Below are 17185 nucleotides of genomic sequence, written 5' to 3'. Positions count from 1 at the left end.
GTACAAATAATAAATTATTACAGTGGTGCCTCGCAAGACAATTTGTTCTGTGATTCTCTTCGTCTAGCGGTTTTTTCGTCTTGCGAAGCAAGCCCACTGAAGGATTAGCGGATTAGCGCTTTTAGCGGCTTATCTGCTGATCGGATCAGCTGATAAGCGGCTTAGAAAAAGGGGGGGAAAGGAAAAAAACCCAGCAGGAACTCGCAAGACATTGTCGTCTTGCGAAACAAGCCCATAGGAAATTCGTTTTGCGAAGCACCTCCAAAACGGAAAACTCTTTTGTCTAGCAAGTTTTCCATCTTGCGAGGCATTTGTCTTGCGGGGCACCACTGTATTATTACAGTGGTACCTCGGGTTAAGTACTTAATTCGTTCTGGAGGTCCATTCTTAACCTGAAAGTGTTCTTAAACTGAAGCACCACTTTAGCTAATGGGGCCTCCAGCTGCCGCCGCACGATTTTTGTTCTCATTCTGAAGCAAAGTTCTTAACCTGAGGTATTATTTGTGGGTTAGTGGAGTCTGTAACCTGAAGCGTATGTAACCCGAAGTACCACTGTATTAATGATAAATTAACATATGCCATTAAGGTAAGATGGGGAATATGCAGGAAAAATGCTTTTGAGGAGATATGGAGGGTGTTTGTAGAATTTGTACTGGTTGTTTTTTTAAAAAAATATATTAAAGATTTCTTAGTATACAAAAATCCGTGCATTGTCTCTTTTAGAATTTGTACTGTTAAAACGGAAAGGGGTCAAACCATCGCAAGAGGTGTTGAAATTTTGGGAGGTTGGATAGTTACAATGGAATGGTCTCAGTGGTGGGGTGCATGTTTTTATTCTTATTTATTTATGATTATTACTTTGTCAAAATAATTTTAAAAAACTTTAAAAAAATAGAAAGGGGAAGCAGAGGAACAAGAAGTCTTGATTTGTTTTTTAAAAAAAACTTTGTGCATACATGTCTAATTTTGCCCCTTTCTAAAAATTTATTTATTTGTATGTGATTCTCTTTCTGTACATCTACCGAAGAATAAAATAAAATGTAGAAGATTGGCAAAATAAATTACTGAACTATGAAGGGCAAATTATTACAAAAAAAGGCAACCGTTCACTGCATATGTTTAAAGTGTTGCGTATAGATTCTTACATTAGTACAACTTTTAAAAGTCACTTGGAATAAGATGAAGAAGGTTTTAAAATTGGATTGCTAAGTATATAAGGTTTCATGGACATGCAGGAACAAGTTCATTATAATGGAACCTGGAGGGAAACGTACTCCCAAAAAATATGGTTTAATTTGGTTATGATTTTTCCCCCTGTGTTTTTTCTTTTCGTTTTGTCATTTTTGGAAAATCAATAAAATGTTATAAAAAAAGAGAATAAAATAAAATAGGGAGGGGAGGAGAAACCTCTCTTGGGAGAGCAGCCTTCAAAGGCACAGTAGCCGGCCCCTCAGTGAAAACTCCCAAGGAGAAAAGCAAAGGACCTTGGCAGCGTAATGCAAGGCCGTCAGCTGCAGCGAAGTGGCTCTGGAGTTGACATCGACACCGAGATCTGAAACTAGGAACCGGAGGGCAGGATCCTGCGCTGTGACCGCGGCTTGGTGCAAAGGCTGAGCGCCGAGAGCATCCCGGGCGGTGTAGCAAGCCTAAGGGTGTGAAAAAGGCAAAGTCCTGTGTGACAATCCAGCCCACGGGTAGGCAAACTAAGGCCTGGGGGCTGGATCCGGCCCAATCGCCTTCTCAATCTGGCCCGCGGAAGGTCCGGGAATCAGCGTGTTTTTCCATGAGTAGAATGTGTCCTTTTATTTAAAATGCATCTCTGGGTTATTTGTGGGGAATAGGAATTCGTTCTCTCCCCCCCCCACCCAAAAATATATATAGTCCGGCCCCCAACAAGGTCCGAGGGACAGTGGACTGGCCCCCTGCTGAAAAAGTTTGCTGACCCCTGATCCAGCCTAACCATCTGGAGTCACAACCTGCCAGAATCACAGGTCATCTCAGCACCAGATGTTTAAAGCAGGGGTCAGCAAACTTTTCCAGCAAGGGGCCGGTCCACTCTCCCTCAGACCTTGTGGGGGGGCCGGACTATATTTTGAAAATAATAATAATGAACGAATTCCTATGCCCCACAAATAACCCGGAGGTGCATTTTAAATAAAAGGACACACTCTACTCATGGAAAAACACGCTGATTCCAGGACCTTCCGCGGGCTGGATTGAGAAGGTGATTGGGCCGGATCCAGCCCCCGGGCCTTAATTTGCCTACCCAGGCTTTAAAGCATTGCTCTCCTACTTTAAACAGACACAACATCGTTTGCACGAACCTTATGTTTCTCTAGAAGCAGCTGCGCGATGCCAAGGTGCCCATGTTGTATGGCATCCATAAAAGGCGTGACACCACATTTGTCCCTGCTATCGGGCTGGTAGCGGCACCTTAGGATTAAGCACAAAAAGGACAAGTTAGAGCAGTGAAGGCACTGTCCCCTGGTGGGGGCCGTGGGATTACCTGGGGGTGGCGTCACACACAAAGGAATGTGCAAATGACTATCAGGCTGCGAAAAGATGGACCCGTCTACTGCAATTACAGTGGTGCCCCGCAAGACGAATGCCTCGCAAGACGGAAAACTCGCTAGACGAAAGAGTTTTCCGTTTTGGAGGTACTTCGCAAAACGAATTTCCTATGGGCTTGCTTCGCAAGACGACAATGTCTTGCGAGTTCCTGCTGGTTTTTTTCCTCCCCCCCCTTTTTCTAAGCCGCTAAGCCGCTTATCATCTGATCCGATCAGCAGATAAGCCGCTAAAAGCCGCTAATAGCGCTAATCCGCTAATCCGTCAATGGGCTTGCTTCGCAAGACGAAAAAACTGCTAGACGAAGAGAATCACCGAACCGATTCTTTTCGTCTTGCGAGGCACCACTGTATTAAGTTTGCAGATGACACCACCATTAATGGGTTTAATAACAGGTGGAGACAAATCAGCGTATAGAGGGGAGGTCCAAAAAATATCTACATAGTGCCTAGGGAACAACTTGCACCTTAATATGAGCAAGACAAAGGAGATGGTGTTGGCCTTTTGGAAGAAGAGAGGAGAACTAGCCCCGCTGTACATCGGTTTTCTGTATGGAGAGAGTCTCTTCCGTTAAATTCCTAGGAGTTTATCTCAGTGGAGACCTTACTTGGAAAATCAATACAACCCAGGTGGTTAAGAAAGCCCAACAGAGACTTCATCTCCTCAGAGTATTGCAAAAGAACGATGTCAATCAACATTTGATGATCTCCTCCTACTGGTCCACAATAGAAAGTGTCCTTTCCTACTGTGTCACGGTGTGGTACGCTGGTTTGACATCAACTGATAGGAAGTGCACAAGATATTATGGGCTGTCCCGCGAATCCGCTGGATGAAATCGCAGAAGAACGTTGCCTCAGGAGAGTGAGGAAAATTCTCAGGGATGATTCACACCCTGGCCGGCACTTTCTTGATCTCCTGCCCTCGGGCAGAAGATATAGAAGCACGATTAGTCGCACTAACAGGGTAAAGAACAGCTTCTATCCGTGGGCTGTTAGGCTGCTGAATGAAAAGATAACAACAGGGCAACTGACTTTCGGGTTTGGTGGGTGTGCGTCAGTAAACGAGGGGAATTAAGACGTAAGAAAGCTGAGTGGGGGGTACTCGTGTAATCTCACTGTATACTGTACAAGTGACAATAAAGTATTTCAATTTCAGTTTCAATCCCTGGACCAGGTTGGTCAAGTTTGTTGAATTAATTCAACTAAATCATTTCCATTGGGTTTTGAGTAAACGTGCAATTAAGTGTCACTGTTTTGAATTGTATCGTGTTATTATCTTCCTTAGTGGAAGATAATATATTTTTAAACAGGGTTTTATAGGTTGTTTTTTTTTTTAATAGGGTAGGTACTGGGGATGAGTTTGTGGAACTAAGGGGACAGTGGCCTGAAAAAATTTGGGAACTTTGGGGCTAGAGCAAAGTAAAGGAGTACCCCAGAGAATTGGAGGGGCTTTTTGGGGTGGGTGCGATTTATTCTTTAATTTGCTGCACAACCATATGGAAATTCGGTGCAAAACAAAACAAAAAAAATCATAGCCAAGCAGTTAAAAAATAATCAAAGGCAAAACCTAGCTCAAAATTCAGTTTAAAACTGAGAAGTGCTGGCTCGAAAAAAAATTGGGGAATAGTGGGGGCTCACATTTTTTTGGACCTGAGGACAACATACCTCCTTGGCCAGCCCCAGCATGCAAGATTCAGTTGACCATGTGTTTTTTCTACCTTTTAAGCAGCCACCAAAATCCTTCCTGCTAAAAATCAGGTGGCAAACCCATGCTCCCTTCTCACGCCTTTGTTTGTTATTATTATTATTATTATTTTATTAACATATAAAACACATACGTATACATTTACACAATACACGTATACAGCACACTACCTAATTTTCATAACATAAAACAAACCTACATTACTCTATATAATACCTACCTATGCTTTACATGGGACACGGGTGGCGCTGTGGGTTAAACCACAGAGCCTAGGACTTTCCGATCAGAAGTTCGGCGGTTCGAATCCCCGCTACGGGGTGAGCTCCCGTTGCTCGGTCCCAGTTCCTGCCAACCTAGCAGTTCGAAAGCACATCAAAGTGCAAGTAGATAAATAGGTACCACTGTGGTGGGAAGATAAACAGCGTTTCTGTGTGCTGCTCTGGTTCGCTAGAAGCAGCTTAGTCATGCTGGCCACATGACCCGGAAGCTGTACGCTGGCTCTCTCAGCCAGTAAAGTGAGATGAGTGCCGCAACCCCAGAGTCGGCCACAACTGGACCTAATGGTCAGGGGTCCTTTATACTATACATATCAACATACCTGCACTCCTACCCCACACAAGTGACTTGACTTCCAGCCGTTCTTGTTACGCTACTTTATTTTTCCAACTAGCTTAAACACATTTCATTATTTCTTTTATCTTAACTTTACTCTCCTTTCACTCTAATCATTTTCTGGATTCACTCAATATCTGTCAGAAATTCTACTTTTTCCACATAAATTTTGATGTATTCCTTAAAGATAGCCCACTCCTTATTCGCTTTTTGTACCATATCTCCTCTTATCCTCCCTGTTAGTTCGGAAATATGGAAGTATTCCATCATTTTAGATAACCAGCCTGTTTTAGTTGGGACGCTGCTGCTTTTCCAATTCTTGGCAATCAATAACCTTGCCGCCGTAGCTGCATACATAAATATTGGTTTGACCGTTTCTCCTAGGTATCATGTCAGAGGAAATAAAAAGAACAGTTGCCATCTCTTAGCCTAGCAGGGTTGCTGAGAGGATGAAATGCGGAGAACCGTCTACACCACCTTGAGCTCCTTGAAAGAAAATGGCCGCTATAGTAATGTAATAAATAAATATTCCTCCTATGGGAAGCCCAAAAGACAGGAAGTCTTGAGAAAATGATAAAATGTCAATGATAAAATGGGTGATCGATATTGGGCATAACATCGAATTGGAAGCGTGGAAAGGACTATGGAAGGAGGGTTTGAGATTTACAGGATGTATGGATCTAAAGGAAAAATTGTTTAAAATGATGTACAGATGGCACTTGACGCCAGTAAAGTTAGCTGAAATGTATAGAAAAAGAGAAAGAAAATGTTGGAAATGTAAAAAAGTAGATGGGGATTATTTTCATTTGTGGTGGACCTGTGACAAGGTTAAAAAAATTTGGGAATCAATTTATAATGAACTTTAAAAAATACTTAGGTATATGTAATAGGTAGGGACGCGGGTGGCGCTGTGGGTTAAAGCCTCAGCGCCTAGGGCTTGCCGATCGAAAGGTCGGCAGTTCGAATCCCCGCGGCGGGGTGCGCTCCCACTGCTCGGTCCCAGCGCCTGCCAACCTAGCAGTTCGAAAGCACCCCCGGGGGCAAGTAGATAAATAGGTACCGCTTACCAGCGGGAAGGTAAACGGCGTTCCGTGTGCTGCGCTGGCTCGCCAGATGCAGCTTGTCACGCTGGCCACGTGACCCGGAAGTGTCTCCGGACAGCGCTGGCCCCCGGCCTATAGATGTGAGATGGGCGCACAAACCCCAGAGTCTGTCAAGACTGGCCCGTTCGGGCAGGGGTACCTTTACCTTTACCTTTATGTAATAGGTATGAGTTACTCGTGCGTAAGCTGGTGCCTTTCTCGGTTAATTTTGCCTTGTTAAACCTTTCTGACTGCACAGCCCCTTCTCATCGCGGCTGCCTCAGTCACTGGCAGAATCCGTCAGTGGGCGTTTCTTGAACCTCTTCCAACATAAAAGTTGTTTGACACCCAGTCTCCTCCTCCTCTCACTGCGCGGGAGTCTTCTGCGCAGGGAAGGCGTGGGTAGCAGGGGACCTGGGCTCTCCTCACTGATGTCCAGTGAAGAGTCCTGGAGCCCTCCCTCCACTTCCCCCGTCTGCCCCCCTTTATCCCCGGTGTTGCGCTGATTGGCTTCCCCCTCTACTGAGCTGTTTCTCCCCCTGCTGCTGGGTCCTTCACCAGCATCATCTGGGAGCCTCCCCTTCGCCTCTCGCTCCGATGTCAGTTCCCTGACAGTATACTTTTCCCAAAAGACCAGAAGCGTGTCTATTAGGTTTAACAGGAATGGAAATCAAAATGGGAGACCCAAATCTGTTCATGTATGCTACGGCCGCCGCAAGAACCCTCCTGGCCCAAAGATGGAAAACACAAGACCTACCAACCACCCAGGAATGGCAGGTGAAGTTGACAGAATACCCAGAACTTGCCAAATTGTCAGGAAGGATCCGGGACCAGGAAGACCAAAGATACCAAAATAACTGGTGTAACTTTATTGAATATTTAAAGGAGAATTGTAAAGAGGCCAAGACACTAGCAGGATTGACATAATACCTCCCATGTATAATAGTACTATTGTGAGAATGAGGTGCGCGATAGAAAGGGGTTAAATATACCAATTGCGGGGGGGGGGGGGTGGAGTCGCGACTCGGCAGAGTCAAAGGGAATGTATGGTACTATTATGGTTTGTTGGGAAAGAATATGTAAGGAAAACAATAAAAATTTACTTGAAAAAATGAAAGACAGGAATTCTGCTTACCTTTCAAGGAGCATTTTCACTACCTCCAGGCGCCCATGCATTGCTGTGTGACAAAAAGGGGATTTATCAAAGTTGGGTTTGACGACAGATACCAGACTTCCCCAACCTGGTGACTCCAGATGTTTGAGATTACAATTCCCATCATCCTTGGCCTTCCCTTACTATTTCTGGTCACAAAATAAAAACCCCATAGTTGATATCTGGGCTTTTTTTCCAGCCGGAACTTGCCAGAATTCAGTTCCGGCATGTCTCAGGTGGGCGCCTTTGCATAGCTGTCAACTTTTCCCTTTTCTTGCGAGGAATCCTATTCGGAATAAGGGAATTTCCCTTAAAAAAAGGGAAACGTTGACAGCTATGCGCCTTTGCCATCATAAGAAAACATGGGAGGTGTTCGTGGCGAGTTCTGGCACCTCTTTTTATAGAAAAACAGCACTGGTTGATATTAGTATCTACAGGGGAGCCTTGGTTCTCAAACTTAATCCCTTCGACTTCTCAAACTGCTCAAAAACCAAGGAGCAGCTTCCGATTGGCTGCAGGAGTTTCCTGCACTCAAACAGAAGCCGGATTGACGTTTGGCTTCCAAAAAAGTTTGAAAACCGAAACACTTACTTCTAGGTTTTTGGCATTTGGGAGCCGATTTGTTTGTCAACTGAGCTGTTCAAGAACCAAGGTTCCACTGTATTTGTCAAGGACCTCTATATACAGTCAGTTATCTGGAGATAACCACCCTCCCAATAAATTTTTATTGTTTTCTTTATACATTTCTTTAAACAATACATTAATCAACATATAAACCTTTTTGCTCTGCTGAGCTTGCGACTTCCTTCCTTCTCTTCAGCCGGTATCCCTTATCGAATCCAGTCGTGTATTCTAACTCTTTACAGTGGTACCTCGGGTTAAGTACTTAATTCGTTCCGGAGGTCCGTACTTAACCTGAAACTGTTCTTAACCTGAAGCACCACTTTAGCTAATGGGGCCTCCTGCTGCTGCCGCACAGCCGGAGCACGATTTCTGTTCTCATCCTGAAGCAAATTTCTTAACCTGAAGCACTATTTCTGGATTAGCGGGGTCTGTAACCTGAAGCGTATGTAACCTGAAGCGTATGTAACCCGAGGTACCACTGTACATCTTAACATCCTCTCGACATTGTAGGAATTACTTCAATCCTGCTAGTGTCTTTAGGTTTTTACAACAATCATTTAAATATACTGTAAATGTATTCCAGTTTTTCTGGAATTTCTGATCGTCCTGATCTCGGATCCTGCAAGTCAGTTTGGCCAACTAAGCAAAATCCATCATCTTCGCCTGCCACTCCGCAATAGTGGGTATTTATTGTGATTTCCATTTTTGGGTCAACAAAGTCCTCGTGGCAGCTGTGGCGTACAGAAATAGTCTTTGATCTATCTTCATAATCTCATTTCCCATCAAGCCTAGCAAAAATGCTTCTGGCTTTTTAGGGAAAGTATATCTGAAAATCTTCTTTAGTTCATTATACTCCCAGAATGTCTTTACTTTATCACAAGTCCACCACATATGATAGAATTCTAACTGGAGATAACCTCTGAACTCACCTCCAGCCTCTGATTTTGCCACACACTAGAAGGAAAAGTGAGTGCCAGATGTCAAAATGAGCAGCGTCCACAATACAGTCGTACCTCGGAAGTTGAATACCTTGCCAGTCAAACGTTTTGGTTCCCAAACGCCGCAAACCCGGAAGTGAGTGTTCTTTGGAAACTAAAAGTCCGTCGCGGCTTCCGATTGGCTGCAGGAGCTTCCTTCAGCCAATCGGAAGGCGCCTTGGTTTCCGAACATTTTGGAAGTCGAACGGACTTCTAGAATGGATTCCATTCGACTTCCACGGTACAGTGGTACCTTGGTTCTTAAACGCCTTGGTACTCAACAATTTGGAACCCAAACACTGCAGACCCGGAAGTAAGTGTTCCGGTTTGCGGACATTTTTCGGAAGCCAAACATGCTCCATTTTGAGTGTTACGCTGAGGTCCGTCTGTTTTTGCTATTTATTTTCTGCTTTTTTGTTTAGTTTTTGTGACTGGGTAGAGCCCAGTTCAGCTACTGATTGATTATGTGACTGCAGTACATTGTTTATTGCTTTCATGTTGTGGATCAACAGTCTCATTAGATAGTAAAATTCATGTTAAATTGCTGTTTTAGGGGTTGTTTTTAAAAGTCTGGAACCGATTAATCCATTTTGCATTACTTTCTATGGGAAGCCACGCCTTGGTTACCGAAGGTTTTGGAAGTTGAATGGACTTCTGGAACGGATTCCGTTCAACTTCCAAGGTACGACTGAATCTTGCAAGTTCTGGGCTTTCTGGGGACTCCGGATCATCCTCCGCCAGACCTCTTTGGAAGAGGAGACATCCGGTTGGAGCACAACAGACTCAGAGGTCAGCAGTTCCCTATCACAATCTTCTGAAAATGCTACTAGGGAAGACCTAGGGATTTTGCTATCTTTTGACCTCAAATGGTGGGACTACGGCCCAGTAGACCTGAAGGAGCATCTCCACCCCCATCTTTCTGCCCAGACACTGAGGTCCAGCTCCGAGGGCCTTCTGGTGGTTCCCTCCCTGTGAGAAGCAAAGCTACGGGGAACCAGGCAGAGGGCCTTCTCGGTGGTGGCGCCTGCCCTGCGGAACGCCCTCCCACCAGATATCAAAGAGATAAACAACTACCTGACATTTAGAAGACATCTGAAGGCAGCCCTGTTTAGGGAAGTTTTTAATGTGTGACATCTTAATGTATTTTTAATCTTTGTTGGAGGCTGCCCAGAGTGACTGGGAAGACCCAGCCAGATGGGCAGGGTACAAATAATTTATTATTGCTGCTGCTGCTGCTGCTGTTGTTGTTGGGATACTGCCAGGGAGATAAAGTCCATCATGGCCCCAAGCCGTCTGCCGGACGATCCATCGATCTCCCGTAGGCACGCAGTATCAGCAATTAGCGACACGAGTTTCTTCTAGAGCTCATGCACACTTTATCAGCAGATAATGCACAGCCAAAAGTCGCACTCAGGAGAGCATTATTGACAAGTTTTTATTCAGCGTTGATCAGAACAAAGAAAGACATGACTGCCTGCGTCAGTGTCTCCAGCACAGAGAGAGAAACGAAAGCAAAAAGCAAACATAAACATCCTGTGAACAGGACATGCGCAGACTCTAACTCACGAAGCCTGCTCCCTTTTAAGGTGGAACGGAAATATCCTAACAATTACTACTACTACTACTACTACTACTACTACTACTACTACAGTCCCATGGAAATAGACATCCTCCACTTAGGGCCGAGGTGATGTATCATCTGTTTGCCTGCAACCACACACCTTAACTCACCTGCTGTGTGTAGGGGAGTCCTCTTGATTTTGCTTTCCGTGTCCCAAATGGTTGGAGAGACATCCAGGAGGTAACGGATGACTTCAGGATCCCCCTCTCGGCTGGCAATATGGAAACAGCTCCAGCCATCTTTGTTCTTCAATAATGGGTTTGCTCCGTGGTCGATGAGATCCTGAATGACTTCTAGATTCCTTCTGGTACAAGCCATCATAAGGGGAGTCCTAAAAGTCCAGGACAGGGATAGGGGAGACACAATTTATTATCAGGGACAGAAACATTTCCCCCAATTCATAGGAGACAGTATCCAATATTCTAGAGCCAGCCTGGAGGCCAGTCTGAAGAAGATTTCAAATCCTGGAGGCGGTTGGAGCATGGATGGTGGCTAATGGATTGAGGTTGAATCCTGACAAGACAGAAGTACTGATTTGGGGGTACAGGGGGTAGGTGGGTGTGGAGGACTCCCTGGTCCTGAATGGGGTAACTGTGCCCCTGAAGGACCAGGTGCGCAGCCTGGGAGTCATTTTGGACTCACAGCTGTCCATGGAGGCACAGGTCAATTCTGTGTCCAGGGCAGCTGTTTATCAGCTCCATCTGGTACGCAGGATGAGACCCCACCTGCCCGCAGACTGTCTCGCCAGAATGGTGCATGCTGTAGTTATCTCCCGCTTGGACTACTGCAATGCGCTCTACGTGGGGCTACCTTTGAAGGTGACCCGGAAACGACAACTAATCCAGAATGCGGCAGCCAGACTGGTGACTGGGAGCGACCGACAAGAAATGAAAGACCTACATTGGCTCCCAGTACGTTTCCGAGCACAATTCAAAGTGTTGGTGCTGACCTTTAAAGCCCTAAATGGCCTCGGCCCAGTATACCTGAAGGAGTGTCTCCACCCCCATCGTCCTGCCCGGACACTAAGGTCCAGCACCGAGGGCCTTCTGGCAGTTCCCTCACTGCGAGAAGTGAGGTTACAGGGAACCAGGCAGAGGGCCTTCTTGGTGGTGGCACCCACCCTGTGGAACGATGTCTGACTCGGTATAAGGCTGCTTCCTAAGTTCCTTCAGTGTTCCTTGCAACTCTGAGAGCCAGTGTGGTGTAGTGGTTAAGAGCGGTGGACTCATAATCTGGGGAACCGGGTTCGCTTCCCTGCTCCTCCACATGCAGCTGCCGGATGACCTTGGGCCAGTCACGCTTCTTTGAAGTTTCTCGGCCCCACTCACCTCACAGAGTGTTTGTTGTGGGGGAGGAAGGGAAAGGAGAATGTTAGCCGCTTTGAGACTCCTTCGGATAGTGATAAAGCAGGATATCAAATCTAAACTCTTCTTCTTCTACGATTTTGTTGCAAATGCTAAATACGACCCAAGTTACAACCAAAGACCCCACCCTCCACAAAAAAATCTGACGGCAACGTACCAGTCTGCTTTCTTCAAGCAATCGACAGTAGCTCCTCTGTCCAGCAGGTACAAGACGCAGTCCCTGTGACCCATGGAGGCTGCCTCGTGGAGGGGCCGCTTGTAATCGCTATTAAACACTTCAATGTCTATTTCTAAGGTCTCGACTAAGTAAGTCAGGATCTTCAGCTGACCGTGTCGGGCTGCGTAGTGGAGCAGGGTGTCTCCAGACCTCCCAAAATGCCTCTTTTTCGAATCCCAAACATTTGCAACCTCTTCTTTCAGAAGGATGAGATTCCCTTCCATCACCAACCTAGGAAGGTTGCCTTCAGCCATTGCTGAAGGTGGATGCAAAAATTACAGCTCCAGGTAAGAATTCGGAGTCAGGAGTGACACGGCAAAGCTTACTCCCTCTAGGTCTCCATGGTGTTTTGGCCCCGTGGCCTAAAAAGGGGGGGGGAAGGGGGGGATCGTAAGAGAGGCTCCACCTGTTGACTCAAGTGTTGATGGCATTTTATCATTGTACTGTGGAGAGTGTATTAACTTATGGTCTGTGCGTGTGGTTTGGGAGCTGTATGGTCAGGGGAAAAACAATGTAAAGACTGCGGAGATAATAATTGGGTGCACTCTTCCCACCTTGGATTAAATATATGCTTCCAGGTGCCATAGAAAAGCTGCAGAGATAGCGCAGGATAGTGCGCACCCCAGAAATGATCTCTTTCAGCTCCTGCCTTCTGGAAGAAGGTACAGGATTATAAAGACTAGGATTAGCCGCCTGAGAAACTGTTTCTACCCAAATGCGATTTTGGTTTTAAACACAGTATAAGGTAGTCTCTATGGGAGTATATTGTATTTAATTATGGGGTATCAGAGTTTTTAGGCTGTGATAGCTGGGATAGCAGGCTTGTTGGTTTTTGAATGTCTTATGTAGATTTTTTTCAATTTCGTTGTTCTGTATGGGACAATGACAATAAAGATTATCGTATCGTACGTGTTACTTCAGTTGTTGAAAAAGAAATAAGTATTTCCCCAATTACCCCCTCCACCCTTAGCCTAGATTTCTCCAAGGTGACAAGGGGTACTGTTTGGATTCTAGGATTTTGGAAGGGCTTTGCAACTCAGCAACAGAGCATGTGCTTTGCAGGATAAAACGTAAAGGGACCGTTAGGTCCAGTCGTGGCCGACTCTGGGGTTGCGGCGCTCATCTCGCTTTACTGGCCGAGGGAGCCGGCGTACAGCTTCCGGGTCATGTGGCCAGCATGACTGAGCCGCTTCTGGCGAACCAGAGCAGCGCACGGAAACGCCATTTACCTTCCCGCCGGAGCGGTACCTATTTATCTACCTGCACTTTGATGTGCTTTCGAACTGCTAGATTGGCAGGAGCAGGGACTGAGCAACGGGAGCTCACCCCGTCGCGGGGATTTGAACCGCCGACCTTCTGATCGGCAAGTCCTAGGCTCTGTGGTTTAACCCACAGCGCTAATTCTAGGTTTGTCCCCCATCCTCCTCCCTGCCGCGTTCTGCAAGAGGGGCCCACAAGACAACTCGGTAGACTCTGAAGCTCAGGGCTGTGGGTTTGAACCCCAATGCTGGGCAAAAAGTTCCTATACTGAAGAGGGTTGGACTAGATGAACCTTGGTGTCCCCTTTCAACTCTCCAATTCTATGAGTCTATGAATACCAAGGAGCCAGCCAGAGCCACCCTTTGAGCAGGTTGTATGCGAGGAACGGGCAGTGGGCTGTGTGCCCTAATATGGCAGCATAGGCTGCATCGGAATAAGGGATAAGCTTACTACCCTCTTTTGTATTTAGCTATTAAAGGCGCAGAAGCCCTCTCTTCTCTTCTGCATCTGGCTGCCCTCTGAGTTGCACTTCATATTTCTGTACTGCCATCCGTAACAACTACCTGGCTTTTTAAAGACATTCCTCCATCCTTCTCAGCCGCTAACGGATTGATTTGATTCAGTATTACAGTGGTGCCCCGCAAGACGAACGCCTCGCAAGACGGAAAACCCGCTAGACGAAAGGGTTTTCCGTTTTGGAGGCGCTTCGCAAAACTAATTTTCCTATGGGCTTCCTTCGCAAGACGAAAGCCCATAGGGAAATCTCCGGGACAGCGGGGAAGCGCAGCGCGTCTTCCCCACTGTCCTCGGACCTCCTCCGAAGGCTGGCGGTGGGGCGGAAAGCCCTTCTCCCTGAGCCAGCCTTCGGATGGCTGTCCTGAAGACTTGCGGTGGGAGGAGGGTTTTCCTTCCCACCGCCAACATTCAGAATGCTGTTCTGAATGTTGGCGGTGGGGAGGAAAAACCCTCCTCCCACGCAAGCCCCTGGAACAGAGGGAAAGCGCTGCGCCCCTTCCCCTCTGTTCCCATACCTGTCCTGAAGGCTTGCGGTGCGGAGAAAAGCCCTTCTCCGCACCGCCAGCCTGGCAAGCGGTTTCCCTAGGAACGCATTAATTGATTTTCAATGCATTCCTATGGGAAACCGTGCTTCGCAAGACGAAAAACTCGCAAGAAGAAAAAACTTGCAGAACGAATTAATTTCGTCTTGCGAGGCACCACTGTATTTCTATGCTGCCTTTCAGTCAAACGAATCACAAAGGGGTTTACAAACGCTAAATTATCAAATATATCCTTTATTAGGCATAGCAAACCCACATTATCAAACAGACACTGTATACAAATTGTGCAAAATACAAGCTTAACGTAACAAGGTTTGTCCCAGTCAGATCTTTAACTCCAGAGAAAATCAATTCGCATAAATAATACAATACAACCACTAATTATCTTTATAATGGCCCAGTCTTTCTACATGGACGGCACTCAAAAATTCACCCACTATTAAAGTCATTTGATCATTACTGTCCGAAAGCAGCGTAGAAATCAGCCAAGTGAGTTGTAAGGCCTCTAATGCTAAATTATAATAACACAATGGCAGAAACAGGCTTATCCAGGGACCGTAAAAAATCAATGACGATCCTGGCAAACGTTACCTGAGTCACAGATTCTTGTGTAGCTAAAACAGCACCACCTGCACACAAGAATGGACTTACCAGCAGGTTTTGGGGAACCCATAAAGTTTACAAGAAGACTTTGGGGGGCTGCCACAAGTGGCAACCCCACCAAACTGCCCAAGGCGCATGCTCAGTGGACACAAAATGCGCATTGACTGTTGGGTGGCAGAAAGGGGCATCCTGGATTATAAGCGAGAACCCTGAAGAGGAGCAAGGCACAACCTGCCCCCTGCTTTTTAACATCTATATGCAGCCGCTGGGAGAGATCATCAGGGGGTTTGGGCTGGGTGTCCATCAATATGCGGATGATACCCAGCTCTACCTCTCTTTAAATCAGAACCAGTGAACACGGTGAAGGTCCTGTGTGAGTGTCTGGAGGTGGCTGGAGGATGGATGGCGGCTAATGGATTGAGGTTAAATCCTGACAAGACAGAAGTACTGTTTTTGAGGGACAGGAGGCAGGCGGGTGTGGAGGATTCCCTGGTCCTGAATGGGGTAAGTGTGCCCCTGAAGGACCAGGTGCGAAGCCTGGAAGTCATTTTGGACTCACAGCTGTCCATGGAGGCGCAGGTCAATTCTGTGTCCAGGGCAGCTGCCTACCAGCTCCATCTGGTGCACAGGATGAGACCCTACCTGCCCACGGACTGTCTCGCCAGAGTGGTGCATACTCTAGTTATCTCCCGCTTGGACTACTGCAATGCGCTCTACGTGGGGCTACCTTCGGAGGTGACTCGGAAACTACAACTAATCCAGAATGCGGCAGCTAGACTGGTGACCGGGAGCGGCCGCTGAGACCACATAACACCGGTCTTGAAAGACCTACATTGGCTCCCAGTACGTTTCCGAGCACAATTCAAAGTGTTGGTGCTGACCTTGAAAGCCCTAAACGGACTCGGTCCTGTATACCTAAAGGAGCGTCTCCACCCCCATCGTTCTACCCGGACACTGAGGTCCAGCTCCGAGGGCCTTTTGGCAGTTCCCTCCCTGCGAGAAGCCAAGTTACAGGGAACCAGGCAGAGGGCCTTCTCGGTGGTGGCACCCGCCCTGTGGAACGCCCTCCCACCACATGTCAAAGAGAACAACAACTACCAGACTTTTAGAAGACATCTGAAGGCAGCCCTGTTCAGGGAAGCTTTTAATGTGTGACATTTTAATGTATTTTTCATCTTTGTTGGAAGCCGACTAGAGTGGCTGGGGAAACTCAGCCAGATGGGTGGGTACAAATAATAAATTACTATTACGTTTGTGTTGTCCTCCTGCCAACAGTATTGGGGTGTGTGTGTGTGATTTATAGAAGGAAAAGGAGGAGGAGGCAGCAGCGAAGAAGTCCAAAGCACAAACATGCAAGTTAAGGAATAAATTCAGACGATATTCAGAATACAGAAGTGCCAGAAGCGATCCACCCTTGGGAAAAGAAAACACGACATAATATTTCAAAGCGACAAGGTATTAGAAGCCTGCTTGAATACAAACGCCGCCTGCCTGGGGAAAACTCGGCATACCTGCTTCATTTAACTCCAATAAAGCCCATTAATGCGCCAGGGATCCCTACGCGCTTCCACCACTCTTGCCCCGCACATGGGGGACTGTCCACGAGAACCGGAAGTGAATGCTACGCCGACCTCTTGCCTGATGCTATTATCTCTTTGATTGGGAGGAAGGCCGGAAGCAAAGAGGAAGTACGTCAGCAAACTCCGGGCAACGTGTCCGCTCGTGCCCTCCGAGCCCTGGCAAATGGCTCGGCCGACCCCGGAAGAGCCCGCTGGCCGGCGAGCTCTATGGCTCGCCTGGATCGTCAATCAGGGGAGGGCGGGGTCTAGGCGCCTAGCTGTGTAGGCTGCGCGCAGCAAAAGCCTGGTGGCGGGTTAGGTGGGCGTGCAAAGGCGACGCCTCTTTCCTGCTTCCAAGATGAGAGTGAGAGTCTGGGAAGGGGAAAAGGGAAATTGTTAATCCACACCCTTAATTAACTGCAAATGAGGGCTAATGGCTTTAAAACCCTGGTTTTCATGGGGTGGGGTGTTAGATATATTGGGGCTGTTACTAAATTAGGGTTGAATTGCATGTTTATTTTGGGAGGAAATTTGCTGGAACTTTAAAAATGGCAGGAAATCACTTTTTCTGTGCATTTTAATCCATAGGTTTTCTGTTACTATGTGTGCATTGCAGAGCCTGTGTGTAATTTTATAATCTGTTTTTTGCTTTTAAGTTTCTCTTTTTATTTGGGTGAGTGTGTGTGTGTCTGGTTTTATGGTTTTATCTATTAAGTCCATTTTTCTCAGGGTCTATTCCTTCCCCTGCTCACCCCGCTAATAATCCTAAGAGGGTCTCTTCTC

The 17185-nt window shown here is 46.7% G+C and overlaps 2 protein-coding genes across 6 annotated transcripts in view; one reads left to right on the top strand and one right to left on the bottom strand.

Annotated features, from left to right (window-relative positions):
• ANKRD16 (ankyrin repeat domain 16) overlaps positions 1-16512 on the bottom strand; it is a 30252-nt gene extending 13740 nt beyond the window's left edge. For 3 of the 5 annotated variants that reach the window (XR_014223709.1, XR_014223710.1, XM_082239205.1), the window contains exons 1-6: positions 16355-16512; positions 11863-12284; positions 10452-10672; positions 7102-7144; positions 2325-2433; positions 1485-1646 (exon numbers count right to left, since the gene is read on the bottom strand). Coding sequence is in view for 3 of the 5 variants with exons in the window: in XM_082239205.1 (XP_082095331.1) it covers positions 1485-1646; positions 2325-2433; positions 7102-7144; positions 10452-10672; positions 11863-12176 (849 nt within the window). In the remaining 2 variants the exon portion in view is untranslated. Of the gene's footprint in view, positions 1-1484; positions 1647-2324; positions 2434-7101; positions 7145-10451; positions 10673-11862; positions 12285-14831; positions 14870-16193; positions 16257-16354 lie in introns of all 5 variants that reach the window. The other 2 variants (XM_082239206.1, XM_082239207.1) reach the window with 2 other exon arrangements.
• A 193-nt stretch (positions 16513-16705) lies between these two features.
• The window catches only part of FBH1 (F-box DNA helicase 1), a 53258-nt gene continuing 52778 nt past the window's right edge, over positions 16706-17185 (top strand). Inside the window, exon 1 of the mRNA XM_082238787.1 lies at positions 16706-16766. Coding sequence (XP_082094913.1) covers position 16766 — 1 coding nt within the window. The 5' untranslated portion in view covers positions 16706-16765. The remainder of the gene's footprint in view (positions 16767-17185) is intronic.

The sequence above is a fragment of the Podarcis vaucheri genome (genome assembly GCF_965113315.1).
Source record: "Podarcis vaucheri genome assembly, chromosome: 10".
NCBI lineage: Eukaryota > Metazoa > Chordata > Lepidosauria > Squamata > Lacertidae > Podarcis > Podarcis vaucheri.
This window is presented reverse-complemented; position numbering and strand designations above follow the sequence as displayed.